Source organism: Lacerta agilis, chromosome 13 (assembly GCF_009819535.1).
Source record: "Lacerta agilis isolate rLacAgi1 chromosome 13, rLacAgi1.pri, whole genome shotgun sequence".
Classification (NCBI taxonomy): Eukaryota; Metazoa; Chordata; class Lepidosauria; order Squamata; family Lacertidae; genus Lacerta; species Lacerta agilis.
In genome coordinates this window covers 38,691,516-38,708,331 of record NC_046324.1, presented here as the reverse complement: position 1 = coordinate 38,708,331, position 16,816 = coordinate 38,691,516, and the positions used below count along the sequence as shown (strand labels likewise).

The 16,816-nt window shown below is 45.7% G+C and overlaps 1 protein-coding gene across 6 annotated transcripts in view; it reads left to right on the top strand.

The window, feature by feature from the left end:
* Window positions 1-16,816, top strand: part of SYT17 (synaptotagmin 17) — a 46,448-nt gene that overhangs the window by 27,123 nt on the left and 2,509 nt on the right. For 4 of the 6 annotated variants that reach the window (XM_033167297.1, XM_033167298.1, XM_033167300.1 and 1 more), the window contains 5 exons: window positions 1,254-1,402; window positions 4,718-4,869; window positions 6,472-7,085; window positions 9,032-9,152; window positions 11,528-11,683. In XM_033167297.1, the coding sequence (XP_033023188.1) occupies window positions 1,254-1,402; window positions 4,718-4,869; window positions 6,472-7,085; window positions 9,032-9,152; window positions 11,528-11,683 (1,192 nt within the window). The remainder of the gene's footprint in view (window positions 1-1,253; window positions 1,403-4,717; window positions 4,870-6,471; window positions 7,086-9,031; window positions 9,153-11,527; window positions 11,684-16,816) is intronic. The other 2 variants (XM_033167301.1, XM_033167302.1) reach the window with 1 other exon arrangement.

The window sequence follows — 16,816 nt, the reverse complement described above, 5'->3', positions numbered from 1 at the left end:
TATAAATATAGAGCAAGATACTCAATTCAGTTAGAGCTTAACTGAAGTACAGTATTTAGAACTGACATGAAGCCATTTAAACTTGTGGTGCAAATACGCAAAAAGAAATGTTCATTTTGGTTACTGATGTGTGAATATGTGACAAGAATTTGACGTCTTCAAATTCACTTATGGATTTGATAGCATATGTTGCATGGCTTTGCTTTTTCCTTTTTTAGTATTTGTGGAATGTATTGAACAGCGGCACTCAAAAAATTTATATGCATGGACCCTCATTCCTCTCAACCAAATAGAAATGGCTGCAAATAGAAGACTGCCTTTTGACAGCCCTTGAAAATAGAGGAATATCCTCTGCAAAGTAGGACACATGGCCACACTATTCTTGTTTATATCTGAAGTTGGGACTGTGGGCTGTACAGTGATACACTGGGTTATGTAAGCGATCCGTTCTGGGTTGCAGTATGTAATGCGGGCATGTGTATCACAAATGCACGAAAGAAACAAAAAAACCCAGAAGAAGCGCGATTTGAGCGTTTCTGCACATGCGCGAAGTGCACAGAACGCTTCTGCATATCCGGGGGTCGCGTGCGCTCCGGAAACACTTCCGGGTTGCGGGCGTTCGCAACTCGAACGTCCGCAACACGGGGGGGTACGTAACCCGGGGTTCCACTGTATCTAGTGTTACCCTAATCAGAGTATTTCAATTGAAATTAGTGGACAGGAAATTGACTTAAAACTATTGATTTCAGTGATTGGTTGGAAAAGCCAAAGATGGTTGGGGAAAAGCCCTTAGATAAGTAACTTGCACTTCTTTCACATCAATGGAGTAAACATAGGAAGCTGCTTTATACAGACCGTTGGTCCACCCAGTTCAGTATTGTCTACACTGGCTGGCAGCAGCTCTCCAGGATTTACTGGCAGGGGTCTCTGCCAGCCCTACCTTTAGATGCCAGGGATAAGACCCGGGACCTTCTGCAAGCAAAGCAAATGCTCTGCCATTGAGCTGCCCCCACCCCCCAAATTAAAGAAGGTCTTCAAAAGGGAGTTTATATATGGAAAAGGCTTCTCCCTACAGACATTTACATGGGAAGGCGTTAATTCCAGGTCCACTTCAGGAAAGGAAAGCAGCAGAAACAACACACAGGCACACCCAGCTGAAATCCAAGCCCTGCGCCTCAATTACAACTGAGTGTTTATGCTTGCCAGCCACCAACTGGTTGTAATTTTTGCTATCTGGTTTCCAACGGCCTCAGGGCCTGTTGTCTAGAATCTCGGATCTCTTGCTGTGCAGATGGACTTGCCGGAACTGTTGCCAGAAGTGTTATGACTGCAGCTGTTGCCAGTCAAGCGATGACGAAGTGGAAATCCTGGGGCCTTTTCCAGCACAGACGCCTTCCTGGTTGTAAGTCTGGATTCTGCTTTTAGGATCCCGTTTGTTAGGATCTTTCACTTCGGTTTTTACAAAGATCCCTGGGAGCGTTCGGAAGTCTTGCTTACCTGCCCATCTGGATTGGTTGCTTGTTTCTAACAGGCATCCACGATTTGCACTTTTTTTCAAAAAAGGAAAACAACAATATGCATGTTAAATGCAAAGCTGTAGTTTGGCCCTGTGTTAAGGTTGTGAGAGAAATTCGATTCAATCCACGTTTAAAGGTGAGATACCTGATTCGGATTTCCCATAACAATACGCAGACCAGAACACAGCCATCTTTGGAAATTCTCTCTGAATTTTGCATGCCGTTCTCCAGCCAAGTAATCTGGACGAAAATGCATCTGCTGAGGGCAAGTGTGCATAGAAATGTGTGTATTAATGAAAATAACATAGAAAAATGCTTTATCATTAAGGAAAGCCGATTTGCAAAAATATGTATATTAGGACTAATTTGCACTAAACTGTTGATGAGTTTTCATAAGGGCTTTAAAAAAAATTAAATTGCAAACTGATGCAGAAAACTGAATTTAAGATTGGAAAAATGAAGAACTGAGAGAATCCGAAATTTACAGATTGGCCCATCCCTGCCTTGTCTTCATGGAGATGCCTCTTTTGAGCCAAATAGAGGTCATCTCCATTAACGTTCATTCTGTGTGAAGTGTTGGATATCCCATGGTGTTTTGGTTATTCCTACCCACCCCCATCCTTCGGATGAATTTAATATTTGCATTCTCTTACTAAATTTCTTATGTTTACCACAGTAACAGTCTCATACCTAGTGTTGCTCAGGAATTATAAGAACCCCCTCCAAATTAGTGCGGTTTTGAAAAGTTCAGTCCACTATTTTGATTCAAAATGGCTTCCAGTTGTGTCCAAACATAGATCCAAACCTGCTCCTTGATCCTCAGGAACCATTATGCAAAATTTGGTTAAAATCAGCGGACCCACACCTTTCCTACTGCTGGTGGGACAGGTGAACTTTAGGGTGGAAACAGGAGATACAGAGTATAAAAACCCTGACATTTGCATGACTGGTCTGTAAAATGCTAAACAAAGACAAGAGTCAATACTGTCTCCATTTCTTTTACTGGCACCACTCCCCTCTGGTTTGTGCCCCTTCAGGTGAAAAAGGTTCCTGGCCCCCTTGTAGCGATAACCCAACCTTCTTTGTTTGTCTACAAAAGCTATTTATTTTCCAAAACCTTTAGCAAGCAAGGTAACTTGTGCTCTCAACTAGCAAGGCTTCATTGTTTTCCTAGTCTATTAATGCACGGGGACTCAGAGTTGGAACAGAACTCTAGAAATAATTTCATCTCCAACATTCAAGGCAGAGAATAATGATGTTCTTACTGTACCATACAGAGGTGGCAACTTGGCTGTCTTGCTACAACTAATCTAATTATGTTGACTTAGCACACATGGCAGCAACACCTTCCTGTCATTTCCTCTCTAATATTTGCTTTCCTGCTTTGTTGAGAAAAGATAAATTGTAGCAAAGAGCAGTAGGTGCTCTTCAGCTTTGCAAATTACAAAATGTGTGACACGGGTGTTCAAAATAATTATATATATAAGAAATACTTGGCGAGATTAAACTGAAATTGCAGCTTGGTTCTTCTTTTTTGGTGGCCCACATTAAAGAAAAACTGGGAGCTCTTCTGAATGGAGCCAGGATTTAGAAGTGGACATGTCAATAATCTGGTGCCATGATGCCGTCAAGTAACGGACAGGTGGGAGGTGTCCACCCACATGTCCAGGTTGACTGGCGGAGGGAGCTAAGGGTCTTCTTCACCAGCATATTACCTGCAGGATCCTGCTGGCTTCAGGGGTCTGTTTCACTAGCACTTCCCTGTGGTGAGCATATTGGTGAAGCAGCACTCTGCAGTGTAGCTTCCTGCCCATCAATTAATGTCACCCTGATGTCAGCTGATGCACAGGTGGGCATGGTTTGGGGGAAATGGCATCATGGGCCACTTGGACCTCTGGTGGGCCAAGATTGACCTGTGGGCTGTAGGTTCCCCTACCCCTGTAGTAGAGAAATAGAATTGGGGGGTGGGTGGGATGAAAATATATTATTGTCTAATTTCAGAGCCATTGAGTGCAATTGTGCTGCCATTTTTACACACTTCCAACAATTTCTCAGAAATTGGACAATTGCAAAACAGAAAAATCCTTCCATTAATTATAAATTCATTTGAATTAGGAAGCTGTGCTTCAGAACAAGCCAGGATATAAATATATACAGGGCCGTCTCGTCCATTTGGGCTGGTGGCGCGGCGCACCAGGGCGCCGGGCCCCCAGGTGTGAGCCCGCCGGCATACCAGGCACCCCCTCCCCAAGCCGACCCCACAGGTGGGTGGGCGCTTGTGCGCCAGCGGCACGGCCCCGTCTTCGAGCGCAGCAAGCGGGGGGGAGTAGCGCGGCCCCGGTGGCGGCCTCCCCCCCTGCCCCCACGGGCGGCCGGGTGCTTGCGCTGTCAGTGCTCTCCCCCGGACGCCCTGGACGCATGGGGGCGCCGGAAGGATCGAGCCCACCGGCATACCGGCCGCCCCCTTCCCCAACCCGCCCCCGCCCCCAAGGGCGGGCTGTCGGCTGGGTGCTTGCGTGCCGGCGGCACAGCCACTGCCGCCCATGCCGGTCCCGGGCTTGGGCTGCGAGCCGGCCGCCCTCGCCTCCCGTCCCGGGAGCACTGGAAGGGCGCGCAGAGCCCCGCGCCACTCCAGCACCACGCCCCTCATCCCCTGCTCGCCCACCCCCCCTCCTGAGGGGCGGCAAGCGCGAGAGGGAGGCAGCGGAGAGGCAGTATGCAGGGGGCGCCGGAGGGATCATTGCGCCACGGCGGCCAATCTCCTTAAGATAGCCCTGAATATATATTAGTAGCTTAGAATCTTTAAGAAGTTAAAAATAAGAAAGAGGTGGCCCTTGGGCCACATCTTTTGTGCCTCATAAGTACCATTTTGTTTGTAAAAGTGTGTGTGTGGGGGGGATTTTTGATGCCCTTTCCTTTTTAAAAAATATGCCCATAAACAGGACAAAATGGATCTGGTTTTTTTGTGGGGTGGGGGCAAGGCAGAGGCACGATATGTTATTGATGATGACGAATGTGCACAATTAAATGATTTGCAGTAATAAACTAAGAAACAGGGCTCTCCATACAGGCTTGTGGTGCAAATAATAAGAGAGTATAGCAATGAAGTCCTGAAACTCCACGTTCATAGGTTAATTCAGTTGAGGGAGGAAATGCAATGGTCATCCTGGAAGAGAGTTCAAGGTATTTCATTTCGACAGGGTGAGCAATCGAAGCGACGACAGGGATGGCGACTCTGACAACACTACAACAAGCGAGCCCCCTCCAACCCCTCTGGACGTTTCGCTGGACAGAAGGCGGTCATCTTCGGATACATCCCGATCTACTTACAGCCTCACAAGACGAATTTCAAGTATGTTTGCCACGACCCACCTTTTGGGCATTTTGGTGACTTTTTGTGTTTGTGTGTGTGATATCTCCTCAGACCATGAGGCATGGGGCTGCCCCCCAGCGCTGCCCTCCACTCTGACTGTTCATTGGGTGCCTTATAAAGGGGTCCCTGTGTGCAATGTAGGTGTATAACAGGCTTCCAGGTGAAGGAGCAGATGCAGTGGAGTAGCACTACACAAGTATATCAGTATTATTTAAGGCTTGTTCTCAAAGTGGCTATACATGTGGGCTGTGGGGGAGCGGGGAGTGTCTGGAAGGCACATTGGGGCAGGGGGTAGGTGCAACACAATCAGCACAACCCATCATGATGTTGTTGTGGTCTGAGGCCAGATCTCATGGGCCAAGGCAGGTCAGGAGTTGACTTCATGTAAATCCAGGGCTGTGATGAGGCTGTGCGATGACATACTTACATTTTTATTATATAGAGAGGGTCCCATCTGCACTATACATTTAAAGCATCATCATGCTACTTTAAACAGCCATGGCTGCCCCCAAATAATTCTGGGAAGTGTTGTTTGTTAAGGGTGCTGTGAGTAGTTAAAGGTAAAGGTACCCCTGACCATTAGGTACAGTCTTGAACGACTCTGGGGTTGCACGCTCATCTCGCTCTTTAGGCCTAGGGAGCCAGCGTTTGTCCACAGACAGTTTTCCCAGGTCATATGGCCACCATGACTAAGCTGCTTCTGGGAAACCAGAGCAGCGCACAGAAACTTGAGAGTAGGTCCTGTATACCTGAAGGAGCGTCTCCACCCCCCATCGTTCAGCCCGGACACTGAGATCCAGCGCCGAGGGCCTTCTGCCGGTTCCCTCACTGCGAGAAGCAAAGCTACAGGGAACCAAGCAGAGGGCCTTCTCAGTAGTGGCGCCCACCCTGTGGAACGCCCTCCCATCTCATGTCAAAGAGATAAACCTTACATTCAGAAGACATCTGAAGGCATCCCTGTTCAGGGAAGTTTTTAATCTGTGACATTTTTAATGTATCCTAATATCTGTTGGAAGCCGCCCAGAGTGGCTGGGGAAACCCTGCCAGACGGGCGGGGTACAAATAAATTATTATTATTATTATTATTATTATTATTATTATTATTTATTAATTATAGTTAGGAGTTAGGAGACCCCTATTCCTTTTGTGGAGTTGCAGTATTCAGAGCGGTTTAACAACCAATCCCTCTTCCCAGGGTATTCTGGAAATTGTAGCTCCATGTGGTGTAGTGGTTAATGTTGGACCTGGGAGGCCAAGGTTCAAATCTCCACTCTGCCATGAAACTCATTGGATGACCTTGTGCCAGTCACCGCCTCTCAGCCTAACCTACCTCACAGGGTAGTTGGAGTTAAGTGAGGAGGGGGAGGAGAACTGGGTCCGCCACATTGAGTTCCTTGGAGAAAAATGTGGAATATAAATGCAACAAACAAACAAATAATAATAGGGGTATCCTAACACCTCTCAGCACCCATAACAAACTACACTGCCCACGATTCTTAGTGTATAGTGAAGTTGGGGCCTATATCTCTGCAGTCAGTGTGACTTAGTGCCTTGTCCAACCATTTGCTCTTTGTCACGCAGGTCTAGAGTTGAGGCGTCCAAGTTCTCCACTTATTGACATAAAACCTATCGAGTTTGGGATTTTAGGATCCAAAAAGGAAACAGTTCAACCGTCCATCCTGAGGAAAACCTATACTCCAGATGACTACTTTAGGAAGTTTGAGCCGAGGCTATATTCCCTTGACTCAAACAGCGAAGACTCCTTGACGGACGAAGAAGTCTTGGCCAAGTACCAGCTGGGCATGCTTCATTTTAGCACGCAATACGACCTCTTGCACAATTATCTCATTGTCAGGGTGATTGAGGCGAGGGACCTGCCTCCCCCAATTTCCTACGATGGCACTAGGCAGGATATGGCCCACTCGAATCCTTACGTGAAGATTTGCCTCTTGCCGGACCAGAAAAACTCCAAGCAGACTGGAGTGAAGCGCAAAACCCAAAGCCCGGTCTTTGAGGAGAGGTACACATTTGACATCCCATTTTTAGAAGCCGAAAGGAGGACCCTGCTGTTAACTACAGTGGATTTTGACAAATTTTCACGCCACTGTGTCATTGGTAAAGTGTCGATGCCTTTGAGTGATGTGGACCTTGTGAAGGGTGGACATTGGTGGAAAGCTCTGGTCCCCAGCTCTCAAGTAAGTTTCAGAACAAAACTCAACATGTTGCCTGTTATTACTGTTCTTGGTGGCCTTGGTTGGGTATATTTCTCCCCCCTCCTTCTGATTGTGATTTAACACTGGCAATGGTTTAATGGTACAAGAAACAGAGATGTATTTTGGTTGTGCCTTGAAGCTCTTGAATGTTCTCCCTAGGGAAGCCTGACAGGCTCCATCGCTATACAGTCATACCTCATGCTGCGAACGCTGTGGGGTGTGTTTTTTTTGGGTTGCGCTTGCGCTGAACCTGGAAGTACCAGAATGGGTTACTTCCTGATTTCGGCGCATTAGCAGAAGCGTCGAATTGTGACCCGCGCGTGCGCAGAAGTGGTGCTGTGGGTTGCGAACGTGCCTCCCACGTTCCTTCGTAAACTGAGGTACCACTGTACCACATTTGGCCCAGGGAGGAGTTGTGACTTGGCTTGACTCCCAAGGGCCAGATGGAGATGTTTAAAAGGCCACATTGTACCCCAAGACCAGAAGTTTCCCAACCCTGGGGTATGTGGTGAAGACTTGGCTCTTTAGGGGAGTGTTTGGGAGGAGGGTAGCCACAAACTCTCATCTTATAATGACAGTTGGTGTTGTGAAATGGTTAAGAGAGTGAGCTACAATTCAGGCAGGGCCTGATTCAAATTTTGCCTCTGTCATAAACTCTTTAGGTAGCCTTAGGACAGCTACCCTTTCTCAACCTCATTCCCACCACCCCATCTGCAATTTCGGAGATAATAATATCGGCTTACTTTACAAGGTTGCAACTTGATAATGCAAGGGAAGCGTTCTGAACACTTGGAAATGCTGTACAAATGTTAAGTAGCTGTTAATAATAAGATCTGTTCTAAGTGTTTGTTTGATTATTGTAGTGCTTTATTATGGTTATTTGTGCAAAACACTCTTCCTCCATGGTTTTCTGTCATCAGAGGTTTCTACTTCTGAATTCTCATTGTCTGACATGTGGGGCCAGAGGGATATAGCTGTGCGCCGTGTGCCATGCTTAGGTCCTGGCTGGGTGATTCCATCTCATATGCTCTGTGGTGCTCAGGGTCGATCACGGTGTGTGGGGGGCACGGGGGCTGTTTGGCCTGGATCTCAAGCACAAAGGGGGTGGGGGTTGCTCCTCAGATTTAGACACTTGTTAATTTTTAGCCTTTGATAAGTTTCATAACATGTTTTTTATGAGCATTGGACCATAACACAACACTCTCAGCTTAGAGCTGCAAATCTAAGCAAATAAGATTTGTGATTTGGAAAATACATCATTTTTCTTCTGTTAACTGACATAATTTTTGTCATGTCGAAGAGTTCAAACATTCACAAATATTAATAAAAATATCTGTTCTGGTAGCACAAGATTAGACCCAGACAATATCCTCTCAGATCAGCCGATTATGTAAATAAACCACTCATGTTTGGGTTGGGGGGGGGGAGGAAGGTTAATTTGTTTCTCATGTGTTGTCATTTTTAATTTTGACTATGGCTAGGGGCCTCAATTGCTGGAAGTGGCCCAGGCTAGGGCTGGGCGATATCTGATTTTCAACATTGCGATATATCACCAGCTAAATATCACAATATCTCGATATATCATGGTATATATCTGTGGCAGTGGAGGGCCTTACTAGGCCTCCCCATGGCAGCAGAGAGTCCAGCCATACCTCCCTAAAGTGGTGGAGGGTGCTCCACGCTTCCCTGTTGCAGCAGAGGGCATTGCTGCGCCTCTCCGTGGCAGCGCAGGGTGTACTTTGCTTCCCTGCAGAGGGCCTTGCCCAGATAGAGAGGCTTGGAGGGCCAGCGTTTGACCCTTGGTCCAGAGGTTTCCCACACCTGCTGTAAGGGCATTTGTGATCCTTGGGCATGGCTTGTAATCCACTTTGTTTCAAACACCCCACCTCTTGTCCTGTTTGATTCCTTCTTTGGCACATCTGTTGCAGAATGAAGTTGAACTTGGAGAACTCCTGCTGTCGTTAAACTACCTTCCCAGTGCAGGAAGACTGAATGTAGACATCATTAGAGCAAAACAGCTGCTTCAAACAGATATGAGCCAAGGTTCAGGTACGGACTGGTGCTTTTCCAATAATGACTGCTGCACTTAATTAGAGGTGCTCTGGTACTGCTGAGATGTATGAGATTTCTGAAAGATGTGGATGTTTTCAACAGCGAACAGGACATTGCCATTCCCTAAAGCAGCTCTGAAAAATCCCAGCCCTAAAGTCCTAATATGAACCAAGCCTCCGCCCCGCAGAAATTTTCAGTGCCAGGATATGCAAATTGACAAAGGAGTAGTGTGTCTCTGAGCATGTGCAGAGAATGTCTGTTCCTCACTGCTGCATCCAGCCTCTGCTTCTACTGAGAGGGGCGGGACAGAGCATTCAGAAATTAGAGGAGGCTTCTGAGAAGGTTTTGACTTCCACAGTCTTTGAAGAACTTTACCTTTATGACCTTTTCAGACCAGACATTTACGATTTGAGAAATGCCACCGGCACATCCAAATGTCAATGTTTCTACAGAACGATGGTGGGAAATGTATTTATTTATTTAAAAGACAGCATCTACATTTTACCTAAGGGGTGCCTAAAAACAACCATGAACTGGAAAACAATAAAAACGGTTCAAAACTATGGCCAGTTGAAAATAGAGAGGTCCAAACAGCTGTGCCTCTTGCCTTGAGCGCTGGGCCTCAGGAAGGCAAATTTCACCTTTGTGGTGGGTGAAGTGGTGCCTGACAAAAAGGCACGAATCCAGCTGGCTTTGTTTGGGGGGGGGGTAGTGCAAGATGGCATTTTCAAGAGGTCCTCAGCACAGAGCTACTGGTCAGCCTCCACCTCTTCAACATGCACAGCTCACACCCCAACCCCAGTATGGCCTTCAGCCCTTGTATCACCATGGCAACAACCTAGCTGCTGCAAGGGGCAGGAGAAATCTGGAAGGGGCAGGAGAGAGAATTGGCAGTGGAGACTGCTGTGCGAAAGGATTGTGAGCTCAATTCTCACAACTCATATTCCCGGACTGAGCATATGCTCGGAGCTCCCTTATTCTTAATTCTGAATGCGTGACCTCCATCCCACTTTTTTTTTTTGCACCTGGCTCCAGTTGTGGATGTTGGGTTTCCAGTCGAAAGCAAAACAGATCCCCAAAGCCTGAATTCCTCCCAGTCAATGCACATGGATCTATATTTAAGCTGCCCTCCCCCCCACTTCCATCAATCCTCTTCCAGACTGCATTCTGTATAAGTGGGAGATCTGAGGAGATTTTGTGCGCTTGTGTGTTTTACTTTCAGTACGGAGAAAATCAGCAGGCAAGTGGCGTTTAGAAGCTGCCATTTCCCAGCCATTCTTGGAATCACCAGAGGAGTCATTTTTGTTCCTCAGAAGCAGAAGTCAAAATGTACCCTGTTTACTTTCAATTGCGAACAACTGAAGGCTGGCCTTGGTGAAGGGAGGTCAGCTACGCTGTTCTTTTTGAGAGAGAGCAGGTTCTTCTCGGCAGATGTAATCTTCATAGGAGCGAGCAGGGGGGAAAAGGTTACAGCCAAAAGAGGGAGGACTAAGGACTCACTACTGCTTCTGAGCATTGTTATTATTATTAATTATATTTGTTAGTCGCTCTTTCAGAAAGCAAACAGTAAAAAAATGTAAAGACCAGCATTTAAAAATCCTAAAATGCTCACCAGTAATAAGTATAAAATACATGAAAATTGTCTATAAAATACAAGAATCCTCTTAAAGGCCCATCTGGTCCAGCATCCTCTTTTCACACTGGGCAACCAGATTACCTACGGGGAGTCCATGAACAGGACCTGAGTTCAACAACATTTCCCATTTACTATGTGCTATGGCCATAGGGCTAATGCAATAAATAAATTGATATTGATATTGAACATTTCGAACTTCTGATTCCCAGCTTAGTGAGTGCAGGGCAAGCACTGCATGGTGCAGTAATACTAATTATTATTATTATTATTATTATTATTATTATTATTATTATTATTATTTATACCCCACCCTTCTGGCTGGATTTTCCCAGCCACTCTGGGCAGCTTCCAACACATATGAAAACATAATAAAACATCAGACATTAGAAACTTCCAAATACAGGGCTTTGCTACCACTCCCTGCCCTCCAGACTCTGCCACCTGAGGCAAAATACATCACTCTGTCCAATAATAGGGCTGTGCTTTCCAATTAAGGGGTACCTTGCTCATTGGCTTGAGCCCAGGCTCAGAGCTGGTCAAGATGTCAGGGCCTGGATCTGTACCTGGCACCTTTCTCTCTCTCAATCCAATTTAATGGGCTGTCCCTTCCTTGTCTGGGCCAGAGTACAATCACCTAGGCCAACTTAATGCATGAACTGGGCAATGACAGGAAATAATGATTTCCGATGAACAAAACCCTCTCTGGAAGATTAAGCTGTGCTTGTTTTCTGTTCAGATCCCTTTGTGAAGATCCAGCTTGTTCATGGTTTAAAACTGGCGAAAACAAAGAAGACTTCTTGCAAGAGGGCTACCATTGATCCCTTCTACAACGAGTCCTTCAGTTTCAAAGTGCCCCAAGAAGAACTTGAAAGTGCCAGTTTAGTTTTCACAGGTATGTTCACCTATCTCTTTCAAATGTGGTTTGTAGGCCTGCCACACAGTTGAAGAATCTTGGCTGATTGATTCATGTGACTTTTCGTCATTTAATCAACTAACGGCTAGGGCTGTAAGAAGATAGAGATTTCTGTTGTGACCAACCTTTTATTGGCCACAATCAACACTGTCTCCATTCTGCTGCAGCTTTGTTTCCATCAACTACTATGTCATTCATCTCACTGTCCACTAATTAAGATGCATTATTTTTTAAATCAGGTGTGTAATTATTTACGTAAATTAAAGGAAACATCAAAACAATGGGGTGGGGGGAGAGTAATTACATATTGTTTGCAGACTTCCTCTTTCTCCCCTGTTGTTGGTGGAATTCTCCAGTATCCCTATTAACAGTGCAATCCTTAAGATGTTTGTGTGCAAATAAGTTTGTGTAGGATTAGACTGGAGCTGGGGGAGCACTTAGAATCCTTACTATATCTACTCAAATGAAATGCCTCTCTTTTGAATTGGACCACAAAGAAACCCCTCATACAAAAAGCAGCCCCCTCTCAGAAGCACCCAATCGAGATACGAAGGGATTTTATTTTCTGCGCACACCCACCCTAGTAGAAACAGATGTTGCTGTTGAGACGAGACGTTGAAATGAGAACCCATTAGCTTGTTTCCAAACATTTCCGAATGAAAGCGATGCTCATCAGCAATTTAAATCGCAGCCGTGATGTACAGAAATTTTCCTCTGCGGAAAAGGCAGCATGCATAGTTTTGAATGCACTGGATCAGGTGTGGGAGGAAAGAATTGTTCCTGTAATCTACTGAGCGCCTTATTCTGAAATAGAAAAAGACAGTCACCTAAGCCACATTCTCCTCCTCCTGCTCTCTCACCCACAATATATAAACATTACCAGCTGTCTGGAGTCAGTTGCCTTTACTAAGAGGAATTGTTTCCCCTGTGTTATTATTATGATTAGTGTTTTTGCACAGCATTGGGTTGTGGGGAGGGTGTGGGGAGCGTTTCAGTTCCCACCCAGAAAGCTTTCAGGCCCTGGGCAAGTTCCTAGGCTGTCTTTTGGTAAATCCATCCCCAGGTTTCCACAGACTTGACAAGCTGGAACATCTGAAAGGGAGGGCAAGTAAGATGACAGAGGGTCTGGGAACCAAGCCTTGTGAAGAACGATTGTTGGGTATATAGAATCTAGACGAGAAGACTGACAGAAGATTTGATAGCCAACTTTAAATATCTGTCACATGGAAGATGGAGCAAGCTTGTTTTTTGCTGCTTTGGAGTGTGGGAACCAAACCAGTGGGTTCAAATGACAAGAAAGGAGATGCCAACAAAACATGAGGAGGAACTTTCTGATAGTGAAAGCTGTTCAGAAGTGCAATGGACTAACCTGAAAGGGTGTTGGACCTCCTTGGAGGTTTTTTAACAGGTTGGGTAGGCATCTGCCAGGGATTCTTTAGCTGTGATTCCTATAGCACAGGGGGTTGGACTAGATGACCCTTCCAGATCTACAATTCTATGACTTATCTGTTCATGGTTGTCCTCTTCCCTTTCCCCAGATCCTTGTCACACCTGACCTCCTGTGGGTGTGTTACCCACCAGGCTTGAATTGAGTGTTTTATTCCACTTGACTGGGACAGATTACAGGTGGAAGGACTACCTGGCCTGAGCCTTGCTGCTCTCTACACCATCCCTACTAGCAGGACAGGAAACTGAAGCTAGTTAGGCCATCAGGAATCAGGCGACTTGGGGAGCCAGTAGAAGCTTTGCTGGCCTTAAACAATAACTTCCTTGGGCTTGGCTCTTCAGTCTGGGCACGTTTTCTGTGAAAAGATGTGTTAAACCAGGGATTGGGAACCTCCAGCCTGTAGGTTCCTGTTTGGCATGCAAGGCAATTTCCCCTCAACCCACAACCATCTGCCCCCCCCCCCCAGCACCTGACATCAGTTAAGGTTGTGGCTGCAAGCTGAATGTTAGCTTCTGATTCTCCCTTTGCAAGCAGGACTCGCTGGCAGTGCCAGTCAGCTAATTGGCATGTTCAGTGAGCCCCACTTTCTCCACACCTTCGAGGAGATATTTCTCTTCTACAGACGTGTGTAGGGATGCTGCCCCTAGATGTTCACTCAGTGTTGGCTTAAGTAAGGAATTCCATTCACAGTCTAAATGTGAATGGCGATCTGAAATAATTTAGCATCTCAGGGCCAGGCTTGAATAGGGCTGGGGGGGGGGGAACAACAGCTAGATGGACCAATGGCCTGGTGCCGTATAAGGCAACTTCCTAGGCTGTTATTACTACGATGACGATGACTACTAATACTGCTATTGATATTACTATTGCTATTGCCTTTGGAAGTGGAAAGGCAAAGACTGACCCTGTGTTTCTAGCTGATGCCTGAGTGAATAGGCTTCTGAGGCTATGGAATAAGTACACATTGTAGATTGTGCTTTTGTTTGTTCCCCAGTTATGTGCTCAGGCCTCGCGGCTATGCTTTTATTCGCTCTACAGAGGCCACAAGACCAGCAATGGTTTTGTTCTCTTTATTGGCAAGCTGGGTTTGCAGAGCAGTTGCAGGTGAACAGTTTAATTATTGAAAGGCTTTTGAAATATGTAACAGGGAAACAATCTACATGAAATGGAAAGCTATGGGGCAACATGTGTTAGGATGTTTGTGTGCAAATAAGTTTGTGTAGGATTAGACTGGAGCAGGGGGAGCACTTAGAATCACAGAATTGTAGAGTTTGAACCCCAGGGGTCCTCTCGTCCTACTCCCCTGCAGCGCAGGAATCACAGACAAATAATCCCTGACAGATGGCCATCCAAACTCTGCTTAAAAACCCCCGTTTAAAAACCTACCATCCACCCCACTGTAAAACAGCTCTTAACACCAGAAAGTTCTTCCTAATGTCTAGTTGTAATCTCTTTTCTTGTAATTTGAATCCATTGGTCCAGTCCTCTGGAGCAGCAGGAAGCAAGCTTGCTTATCATCTGAGGCCCTTCTTCGAGTGCCTTCCCTACAAAGAGGTCCAGAGAATGGCAACACAAGAACAGGCCTTTTTTTGCAGTGGCTCCTTGTTTGTGGAATGCTCTCCCCAGGGAGATTCAGCTGGCACCTTCATTATGCAACTTTAGGCACCGGGCAAAAACGTTTCTCTTCAACTAGGCCTTTGGCTGATTAACATCCGATGCCCATTTAAATGTGTTTGTGGGAAGGGGAGAAAGGGGTCGTTGGTTTGTGTGGGTTTTGTTTGCTTGTTCTTGTTCTTGTTATGTGTTTTGTGCTTTTATCTTGTATAAACCTGTTGTGAACCTGTTGTGTTGTCTGTGGTGAAACACCCTGTGTTCTATGGATGAAGGGTGGTATACAAATTCAGTCATCATCATCATCGTCATCTTCCATCTGCCACAGCCCTTCAGATATATGAGGATGGCTGTCGTATCACCTCCAGGCTAAAGCATGCCCAACTCCCTCAACCAATTGTCATATTGCCAGTGTGGTGTGGTGGTTAAGAGCGGTAGACTGGTAATCTGGTGAACCGGGTTCGCTTCTCCACTCCTCCACATGCAGCTGCTGGGTGACCTTGGGCTAGTCACACTTCTCTCAGCCCCACTCACCTCACAGAGTGTTTGTTGTGGGGGAGGAAGGGAAAGGAGAATGTTAGCCGCTTTGAGACTCCTTCGGGTAGTGATAAAGTGGGATATCAAATCCAAACTCCTCCTCCTCCTCCTCCTCCTCCTCCTCCTCTTCTTCTTCTTCTTCTTCTTCTTCTTCTTCTTCTTCTTCTTCTTCTTCGTTTCCAGGCCCTTTATCATCTTGGTTCCCTTCCTCCTGGCTGCTGGAACTGCTGAGCCTCCTTCCTTACCAAGGGGATGGGGAGTGAACCAGCAGGTGGCAGCAGTGCTCCTGGTTGCTCAGCATCTGTAGCCCAGAAAGAGAGTGGGGAACGTGAGCAACAGAATGGCCACTTATTCATCCCCAAAACAATAATATACTGTAATAGGATATGCATCACCCAGAAAGAAGAAGAGAGGGCACAGATTCTCATGAAATTTGGCCCATGTTTATTCATACGTGTAGATGCAAACTTGGGAATAGTGGGTGGAATTCAATGCTAGACCTACTCAGAGTAGGCTCATTGAAATGAATGAACACAACTAAGTTAAAACAAAATAAAATAAAAAAATTCCTTCCAGTAGCACCTTAGAGACCAACTAAGTTTGTTTTTGGTATGAGCATTCGTGTACATGCACACTTCTTCATCTGAAACTTAGTTGGTCTCTAAGGTGCTACTGGAAGAAATTTTTTATTTTATTTTGTTTTGACTATGGCAGACCAACACGGCTACCTACCTGTAACTACAACTAAGTTAAGTCTATTTTGCATTTCACCCAGTGACTAATCTAAATGGAAAAACAGAGTTGTCTCCAACTAAGTTTTGCTCAGACTCATATGCTTGTAGGTAAGAAAAAGTTGTTCAATCTGCCATCAAAAAGACAGAGAAGCAATCTGATAGGCTAAAGATACAGGGATAGTCTGGGAATCTGAAGGTCCCTAACAATGTCTGTTTTAACCCATGAAAAACACCCCAAACTTCCAACGCTCTTTGTGTGGCAGTCTCAGTTGTTTCTTCTGTCGAAGCTCTTTGAGCGGATCAGCAGTTCAAATAATAAAACAACAAAGTCACAACTGAAAAACCCAAAATGAACAAACCTGTAAAAAGGGCAAGAACTGTTGTGAAACTGAAACCAGCACACAACAGAATTAAAGCCTCACTATAAAGCCACACACCCATGCTTTCTAGTTGATAATTTATTTTTAAAAGCATTTTCATTACCAAAACAATACAGATTACACACAAGGTTTGCGTAAGAAGAACACAATAATAATCCTGTGGCAAGGAATGGAGTTGGAACTAAATGCAGCTCAGTGAAGGCAGTGGTCAGTGGATACGGCATGTCGGTTGATTGCTGGGGAAGGGAAATGGGGGCAGGGTGGTGAATGGAATGGAAAAGGGCATGGCTGACTGGCTGGCATTTTGGTCAGAAACACTCCACTCTGCATCATTTTGTTGCAGGTACCACTTCTGTAGGTAGATTATTGCTCAGCAGGGTTACCTTTCTCTTTGTTACCTTCA